General features: G+C 52.0%; 1 protein-coding gene across 14 annotated transcripts in view; it reads left to right on the top strand.

Moving 5' to 3' along the window:
- DTNB (dystrobrevin beta) overlaps window positions 1–7997 on the top strand; it is a 207661-nt gene extending 199664 nt beyond the window's left edge. For 12 of the 14 annotated variants that reach the window (XM_090281077.1, XM_090281084.1, XM_090281079.1 and 9 more), the window contains 3 exons: window positions 2590–2643; window positions 6124–6157; window positions 7957–7997. In XM_090281077.1, coding sequence (XP_090137203.1) covers window positions 2590–2643; window positions 6124–6128 — 59 coding nt within the window. In that variant the 3' untranslated portion in view covers window positions 6129–6157; window positions 7957–7997. The remainder of the gene's footprint in view (window positions 1–2589; window positions 2644–6123; window positions 6158–7956) is intronic. The other 2 variants (XM_090281081.1, XM_090281088.1) reach the window with 1 other exon arrangement.
- Window positions 7998–9408: the final 1411 nt, after the last annotated feature.

Below are 9408 nucleotides of genomic sequence, written 5' to 3' on the forward strand. Positions count from 1 at the left end.
TCGGCCACAACCGCTTCTGGACTTTCTCCCAGCTGCCTTTCTGCTCCCTCCTCTCTGATTTGGTTTTGAAACCCTATTCTCTCCTTTTGTCCATTACTAGGCTTTCATTTCACTTGAAGTTTGTGACCTGAATCTGTTGCTTCCTTCCCTTCTCGTGTTCAGTTTCATCTGTGACTTCTTTCTCAGTCTCTCCATCACTTAGCTATTTTAGCAATTTTCTAGAGACCCTTAACCTCATGGCCATTTTCCCCTTACATAAAACACAGGAAAGAGAGAGAGAGAGAGAGAGAGAGAGAGAAAGACCATTCACATATCATCATATCTTTAGGAATCCTTATGACTCCATCAGTTTTGTAGCTGCCAGATATTTGCTAATTTTTTTTACAGTGGTCTGATTCCCACATTAAATATTAAACAAGTAGGTTTCCTTCCTGAGCTCCATAGGTCACTCATACAAATGGCTCTCTTTTGTTTCTTTTGACCTAATGTAATGCTTTTAAATGCTTTGACAAGGTTATAAATTACCAAGGTTATTAATTAAAAATATAAAGCAGTTTTCCCGTGGACTGTTCAAACACTCACGTTGAAATCATCAGTCTGTGCTCTTTAGGAAGGCCAGCCTACAGTTTTGCAGACCTCCTAAAACAGGGCATGTGCCTCTTGTATTGTCACAGGGCCATGGCTTTGCTCTCCAATCTGCCTGTTTTCTCTTCGAAGAGAATAAATGTGTGGCCTAGGCTGGTTTTCTCAGTGCAGTTAAGATAAGATGTCAGTGCTCCTGTGTCAGGAGCATTATGGTGACACTGCCCCTCTTCATACACACATGTAAGCAGAAGCAGTGACTGCCTTTGAGGTGACTTCACATGTGATGAGAAAGTGCCCTCTTTGTTACAGCTCCCCACAGATTTCAGGCCATGGAAATTAACCACACGGGTGCCTCTTGGCCACTTATTGGGGTTTATGCAGAATAAGTGGCTCATGAGCTCATCACACTGGCATGAGAGGTGACTGCACATCATTTAGCACAAAGCACACACAGACCAAACAGCTTCACAAAAACCAAGAGTTTGGGGGAATACTTGGCAGTCTCTCATAGCAAGAAAGGGCAGTGCTAACAACATTACGTAATGTGTTTGGGAGGTCCCTGAGAGGTCACGTTATCCAGTCCCCTCATTTTGGAAATGCAGTGAGTGGTTATCAAAAAAGTAATGTGCCTAAAGTTATGCAGCTTGAAGAGACGAAGCTTGTCCTCGAACTTAAGTCTTATGAACATTAAGCCAGTGCTCTTACTATTGCCCTTGTCCCCACACAGGACAAAATGTCAAATCTGCGGTCCCACAAGGCCCCTTTCCCTGGTGCTCTACTCCCGCAAATGATGAAGACCAAAAGGAGATGTGGGCCAAGTCCACATGTGCCACAGTCTTTCCATAAAATGCAGAAATAAACTTTGTGTACATGCGGGGCTGCCAGTGTCCCCGTGACTGGGAGAGCCGGGCCCAACACTGACACATTTCCTCTGTCCACAGTTTCCAGTTAGGATGACGTTAGATACTCAGGTTATCTTTACATATATCCTAGAGAGTGTGACCACACTATTTATACCCTTAGAAGTCATTTACTACAGCTTGCCTCCCAATAGAGAAGTCCTCTGAGTATTTTCAGTGAGCTCATTCATGACCAGCTTTCTTCACTGGGAAGTTCTTCCTAATCAGGGAGCCAAGATACGCTTTTCTGTAACCAATCTATGCTCGCTCAACCCTCTAAAGCTACCCAGGTAAGTATAGTTCCTCCTCTTTATAGTGTCTTTCAAGTACCTGATGGCAGATAACAAGGCCCTCCCTAAGCCTTATTCCTCTTCACAACTATTTGTGGTTCCTTCAGCTATTCCCAATGGAACATGGTTTTCACTTCACCATCCTGCTTGCCCACATGGGGATGTGGGCAGGTGTTTCAAGGCCCCAGTTCAGAGTCCCCAGGGCTAAGCATATCCTCCACATCACAGGGAGGGTCTTCTTTCCGCAGAGCACAGGGAATCGTGGCCTCCCTGAGCAGACACCTGCGAAAGCAACTGCAGGTGGCATGCATTTTTTCCTCACACAGCCATATTGCACTGTTAAGACATTTTAAGACTATTGTCAGCTAAAACCTCTAGTTGTTTGTTTGTTTGTTTTTACAGAAGCCAGTGTTCATCTAGGTTTTCCCCACCATGCAACTTTTATGGTTGCTTTCTTTAACCCAATGGCAAGATGTTTGATGTATTCCTACTAGATGTCATCCCCTTAGGGAAAACAGGCATAGAGAAGAGGCAGCCACCCCCACCTCGGTCACCAGAGAAGCCAGCAGCAGTGTAGGTGACTTCAGACTGCTCTGCCTGCTCTGTGGGCTCAGGACCTTTGAGTAGGCCCCATTCAACAGTGCAGGGACTGGGCCACACAGGGTGCAGACTGGGTGAGGGAACACCCTAGGAGGCTGCAGTCTGAGACTTGAGCTAGCGTTTCATCCCAAGCCTCCTGAGTTACTCCTTCCACCCCTCTCCCATGCTTGTCCCATGCTGAAGGGTCACGGGCCTCCTTGGACTTGTTTCCACAGCAGAGGAAGGTGCACAGGAAGAAGAAGAGAAGATTCAGAATGGGAAAGACAGAGGTAAAGGCAGCTCAACAGTTTGAATGGCAGCCAGAGCTACCGAGCCCCTGAATGAACCCCCCTCCCATTCATTTCTGCTTTTCTTCCTGCTGCCGCCTGTCCCAGAGCTTCCAGGCCCCCACAGCTCCTTTGGCCTGCTTTTCCCAACTGACCAGCAAGTTCTGCCCTAGAGGTAGTGGCGTCAGTGGGTCAGCAAGCTTCCTGATTTCTGATAGATGATAGGCGCTTAGAAATAGATACAATGAAACAAAACATGACCCCTCTCTTCAAGAAGTTTATAATTAGGAAAGTAACATGCAAAATAAACAGAAGACAAGTGGCAGGAAAAGTTAATCATCAAGCTTTGAGTGTATAATTTTAAATACAGGAAAGTTTTCTGAAAAGGAAGAGATGATTGTGGGCAGAATAGCCAAATGGTTTTGTGGCTTCACAGGAGAAGGAAAATCAATAAAGAGAGGCATTAGCAGAGGTCAGCGCAGGTAACATGCTGGAGGTGTTGTGGGATCGGTTCCAGGCCACTGCAATAAAGTGAGTGTAGCAATAAAGCCAGTGGTCACCTTTTTTTCTGGTAGAGGGTCTGGCCTTCAATTTGTCCAATAAAAATAGCAATATCTGTGAAATACAATAGACGGAAGTGCAATAAAACGAAGTATGCCTGTAGTGCCTTAATCTTATTGTATATAAAACCTACTTAATACCGATGTGTGAAGAACTGCTAAATGATTTCCACATATAATCTCACTTAATCCTTAACAACCCTGTGAGATATATAATAACATTTTACCAATGAGGAAGCAAATTTAGATCATGTAGCTATTAAGTGGCAGATACTGGGTTTGAATGGGGTCTTTCTGACTCCTAACTGCATGCTCTTAATCTTCATGCTTCTGGGTTACACAAACAGAAAACAACATTCTCTTTGGACATTTGAGAGTTAGCTGTGGCTTCTGTTAATAGGAATGTGTCCATGCTGGATTCCTCCAAAATGTGAGCTCCACAAGGCAGAGGTTCTGGCCTGCTTTGTCCACGTTGCATCCCCAGTGCCTAGCGCGGTGCCCGGTGCACGGGACGTCAGCAAATGAACAAGTCTGAGGAAACAAGCAGGCCCTGTTCCAGAAAGCACTTGGTCAGGGAGAAGGCCCTGCCGGCTGCAGGAGACGCGCCCCTCCCGTCTGATTTCACAGCCCCCTGAGGGAAGGACTCTAGACCAGGGTGAGAGCAGTTAAAGAACTTGCAGAGGTAGTAAGTGTCAGATGCTGGATTCTCTCCAGGTCTCTAACCCCAACGCCCAGGCATTAGTCTGAGCAGATCAGTAGACTAAGTGAAGTGGAGAAGGGGAGGGTAAAGGAGCCAGCGCAGGCCTGGATGCTGTGATGGGAAAAGGGGAAGCGCTACGGGATGGGGGTCTGCAGCATTGTTTGCCGGTAGGGGCTAGTGTGGTTAAGAGAGGGAAGGCTTTGGGGTGTGACAGCAAGGACCCTGAAATTGCCTAGGGAGAAACTGAGAGAGGAGGAAACACCCTTCAGGTGCTGAAATTGTCTAGTGAGCCAGAGCAAGGCCTGGGAGAAGAGCTGGGTTGAATGGATGAGAATGGCATGTTTGGCGTGGATGTCAGAAGGTCAGAGGTAGGGTCAGTGGTGTCTGAAACATCTGGAAATGCTACAAAGAAATGTCGGGAAGACTGACATCCCTGTATCAACAGGAATCTAGGAAGAAGGCAGGAGGGTTGTAGTGCAAGAGGTGAAGAGCAGACACACAAATTTACACTTATGTAAACACGTGCTCCAAGCACAAGCATGCACGCATGCACACAATCCAGCCAGATCCTGGCATTCGCTTTGGAATGTTCTTGGCTGAAGACTTAACAGCTGCTCCTTTGGCCTCTCTTCCCATATACCCTCCCTGCACCACTGGCTTTTCCCATGGCCTCTCCTTAGCCTCCCTCCGCTCCCCCGAAGCACAGAGGACTCTGCCCTGACCACTGGGCCCTTGCCCTGACCATGGACTTCAGCCCTGAGTCCTGGCTCAAGTCAGGGTGTAGGCTGCATCTCGCCTATGGGCTGGCTGTGGTTTTCCTTGCCTGGTGTCTCCTGGCCTCAGGGCCTCTTGTCTTTACACCTGTGTGGCCCTGTCAGCAGCCCTCCTTCCTCTCCCTCTTGCTCTCAGTGTCTCCTCATGCCTCTTCCACTGTAGATACCAGAGCTTCTTTCCACCCACGTGAAATCTTGTGAAAATGCCTGAATTTTTGTTTCTGTGGCTTTTAGGTGTCATCCCCAAGGGCAAGAGCCAGATAGGGTTTTAAAAAAATATTTGACTTTTCACATTGTAGCAGTCCTAGGATATGTCCCTGTCGCTGAAATGTAGCTGTTAATGTGGGGGTAGTTCTAAAACCAAGTGTTTTTATGGACAGACCTCATGGTTCTCTGCCATGAGCTGGGCACGAATTTTTACTGTAGACTGACATTGTGGCAGCTGCTGTCACCTAGGCGTTAGACAGCCGTCACTGTCACCCAGAAGGAAAGAGAAAGCTTTGCTTCTTTGGGGTTGCGATCCTGCTGACATAATATAAGCACAACTTGTCGGCTCCCTGTCAGGCAGCAGGGGCGGCTCAACACAAAACCTCCAGGGCCAGATGAACACGTTTGAAGAAGTCGTGACTGAGCTGGACTTCCCAACCACGCTTGCCCCTTAGGCCATTCCCTGCCCTCCTTCAGCCCTCTGTCTGGCTGCACCCTGGGGAATGCTTCTGCTCTGTCGGGGTACCCTTCCCACTTTGCATCCCTCCCCGCTACCTTGAGCAGTGCGTACTTTCCACCGAGACCAGCTATGGAGCAGACGAGCAGAACTCCCCCATGTCACTGCCCAGCCCACACTCATCGCTATTCCTGAGCCTCGTTTTGTGCTCCTGTGTTCCTCAGAGCTCCCTCTCCCAGCACCTGCCATTCATGGCGTTGAGAGCTGCATGTCCAGTTTGCACCCTTAGAGAACACTGGTGCGTGTCTGGCAGGCTGATGGCCATGGCCCTGTGAAGACGGACAGGTGTCTGACGGCCCAGCCAGCGTTCGCCATTCCAGGGTGAGCGAAAGCGTGAGTCAGCATTCCCGACAGACGCGTCTGCAGGAAGGAAATGCAGCCCTCACTGAAGGGCCACGTGTGTCCACCTTGTTCACATCCAGGAACAGATGCTCTGTGTCCCCCTGAAGTAACTGCTCCCTAGAGCTAAGGAGGCTTCACTTCCATTTAGCATTAGTATCTTCTGCTCCCAAGAGTTGCTTGTCTCCATGGCTGGTTTATGGCAGTTGCAGTTGCTGGTTGTAGGTAGTGTGATGCTCCCCTGTTTCCATACCTGGTCGGGAAGGTCGGCCTACAAGGAGCAAAGGGGAGAGGCAGGTCCCAAAGCCCATGGGTGTGGGGGGCCAGGGAGGCCCTGGGAGAAGACCCTGGTTGTGACCTGTGTGTTGTTTGTGTCCCTGCTCACAGGCTAGCAGAGGCGCCAGGACAGAGAGGAAGCGTGGTGAGTATAGACCCTTCTCTTTCCCCACAGCACTTTCCCTTCAGGGTTAAGGTCTTCCTTCCCTTCCTCCCTGTCTTCAGTCACATCTCCCAAGCCAGATGCATCCTAACAGGTGGAGGCCCAAGCTGCGGTTTTCTTTAAAGAGCCGAACTGCTGCACCCCTTTCCTCGGCCCCACGCTGCCAGCCTACCCACTTGGCCCAGCTCCCAGGCCCTGACCCCTCTTGTGCTGGCCTGGGCCTGGGCCTGGGCCTGGGTTCAGGCAGAGCTTGGTGGCACCTGTGTCAGGATGCAGGTGGCTGAACAGGCTTTTGCCTCAGAGGTCAGCTGAGAGCCACCTGCGCCCTGGGGCTGCCTCTGCCGCAACTCCTCACCACAGTCCCCTCTTCCCAATAAGCAGGGTCACACCGACTCCATGAGGCAACTGAGCCATTGCGCATGGCGCCAGCCAAGCTGCACCTTCTCGCTTCCTTAAAAAATCAATATCAGTACAGGTTTCCCCACAGGCAAATCCCCACGGCCTTTAGGTATTAGTCTTTCACGTTTTTTCCGTCTTAGGACCTTAACTCTTACCTAGTTCCAGTTACAAGATATTGCAGCTTTTGGGTACGCTTACTGAAGGGACCACACAAAAATAACTGGACAGCCATCCTAGTCCAGAGAAGCGTCTTTGCAAGGATAGACGCCTTTGGTGCAGCTGTGGGAGTTCTCTTCGTTTTTCACTCTCTTCTTCCCTCCCCTCCCCCACTTCTCATGCTTGAAAGTTAGGCCATCTTAATTACAGGTCTTCCTGGCACTGAAGCCAGGGCTGCAGCCCCATGACTCACAAAAGGAACTTTCCCAGACCCTTCCAAGTGGTCTCAGTCGGGAGCAGCCTCCGGGCCCCTGCCTGACGCCCTCCCTCTCCCATCCACACCAGGCCCTTTTGCGGGACTCTGTTCCGCTCGCACCTGCCATCTGTGAGCCTGCACTGACTCAGGGACCCTGCAGGCCGTGGGTGGGCAGCACCCAGGCTGCTGGAATTCTCTTGCCGGCCTGAAGTTACAGAGCCTCCGGGGCTTGGGCAGGCTTTTACCTAAACCACTGCACACTCAGGCAAGGCCCTTGCCAATAGCAGCCCTTGGCTGCCGCAGCCAGCGAGGGAGTCAGGAGCTGACTTGCCCCTCAGGAACCTGCCAGAGCCCCTGTCTCCCGGGCACAGGAACTGGGGGACAGGGAAAGGCAGGTCAGAGCCACATGGCGCATCCCCTGTTCGTGCAGATGAGGAAACTAAGGCCCACGCCCTGGAACTTGGTGTCAGAAATAGAATTGGAGCTGGGTCTTCGGTTCCTAACGCTGTTCTCTGACCCTGTCAGAAGTCAGGAGAAACTCAGCAATGGGAGAGTCAGGTGAAAAGCATAAAAAACGCGGGTAGCTCCGTTTCAGGGGCCCTGAAGGTCTGCTCTCTGGCGTGAGGTGAAGGCTTACCTCCCTTGGCTGAGTGTTTACAGGCCTGTCCCTGACCTCTCTGCCCTTCTTTTTCAAGTCTTCTTCCCAAGAAACCACCACATGGCAAACCTTGCACCGCGAACCCAGTTTTTTCTTTCTTCCCTGGAAATATTTCCCAAATATTTCCTACGCAAGGACTTCAAAAATCCTAGGTGCCCCCAGAAAATAGAACATGCTTTCCGTAAAGGGGGTGTACTGTCAGCCCTCGGAGTCTCCCAAGGTGAAAGGAACCGTCCCAGCAGCCCATCCCTGCCGATTGTCTCATCCCCAGCAGATGTGGGCAGCGAGTAACAGTGCATCTGTCCTGCACAGGCACAGGGGACATGGAGCGAGCTGGCATCACCTGAGGAAGGCGAGGCCTTCCCCCAGAGGGACGTTCCTGTCCATCTTTCCCCAGCACACCTGGACCAGGCTTGCGGGATGCCAGACGTCACCACCTGCGTGGGCGAGGGGAGCCAGAACCGCGGGAAGTGGGAGGGAGCACCTGATGCCCTGCCGGTGGGCGGCCCCCTCGCACAGTCCTGCATGAACTAGCATCTTCACCGCTCCCCCCTGGCAGGGTCTCATCTCTGCCCAGGGATCTATTGGGAGATTGAAAAGAGCAAAGAAACGGCACAAGTTCCCTGTGTGTGTGTTTGTGACCCGATGGCGTTCTTGCTGGCGGCTTGCTCCCCAGGGTGGGGGCACAAGTTTCCTCCCTACCTTTGACCTTTAAAAACAAACACGTTTTCTTCCCTCTGTCTTGCAAAGACAGCTTCAGGCCCTGGTTCTAGAGACTTTCACGCCCTGGCCACAGAGCTAAAAATAGCCTCCTTCCTTTCTCTCGCACTGGTTAGGCTTCCGCCCGCCCCGTTTGATGCCGCTGCTCTGCAGCCGAGGCGGGAAGGGGGAGCAGAGCGCTGGGGCCGCAGCCCAGACGGTCCCTCCTGCAGCAGAGGGTTCAGTGCAGCCAAGCCGGTGGCCGGCTGCCAGGGCGCCCGACCCGTGGCCGCCAGAGGGAGCCCTGCCGGGCCGCGGTGCTCACGCAGCCTGACCGCAGTTCAGGGCTCCCTTCTGCTCTGGCACACATGCTCTTCAATCCCAAGTCCTGGTGCTTCGCATTTATTTTTTTTCTCCTCCCTGGGCTCCAGGATGTTATTTTTAGTAGAAGAACTTCTATAAATATTTATAAAGGGCAGTGACTGGAATGAAGTGAGAGGCCCCACAGCTGGTTCTCGTATCCTTCCAACACACGCCCCTCTGCAGACCCCTGCCCACTGCCTGAGGGGGTCTGTGCAGAGCCAGTGGGCTCAGCCCAGCCATACACCGAGAGTCACATGAAAGCCCCGTGAGGGAGCAGTCAGGGTAAGGCAGGGGCGGGCTTAACTCCCCATCCCTCCCTCTCCACGGCTGTGCTCCCTGATTACTCTCATTCCTGAAGGAGGGCACGGCTGTGTAGGAGTGCCGCGCCCCGGAGGCCCCGCGCCTGGGTGTCGGGACGGAAGGACAGGGTGAGGGGCAAGTGCACGGAAGACTGCTCTAGCTAGATGACAGGAAGGAGCAAAGTGGGAGCCAGGAGCCCGCTTCCCCTTGGGTGTGAAGAGCTCTCCCCCTCTGAGCCTCAGGAGGAGCCCCCACACCTGGGGGAGGGCTTGCCCCCCACAGCAGCCCTGGAGTGCCGCCTGGGCTCACACCAGCCGTGAGCTGAGGCCCTGGAGAGCCAGCAGGTTTCTGATAAAAGAAAAACATTGGTGAAAATTTGCTCCCACACTCAGCAGGGACCTG

This window comes from Furipterus horrens, unplaced genomic scaffold (genome assembly GCF_987537825.1).
Source record: "Furipterus horrens unplaced genomic scaffold, mFurHor1.1.pri manual_scaffold_6, whole genome shotgun sequence".
NCBI lineage: Eukaryota > Metazoa > Chordata > Mammalia > Chiroptera > Furipteridae > Furipterus > Furipterus horrens.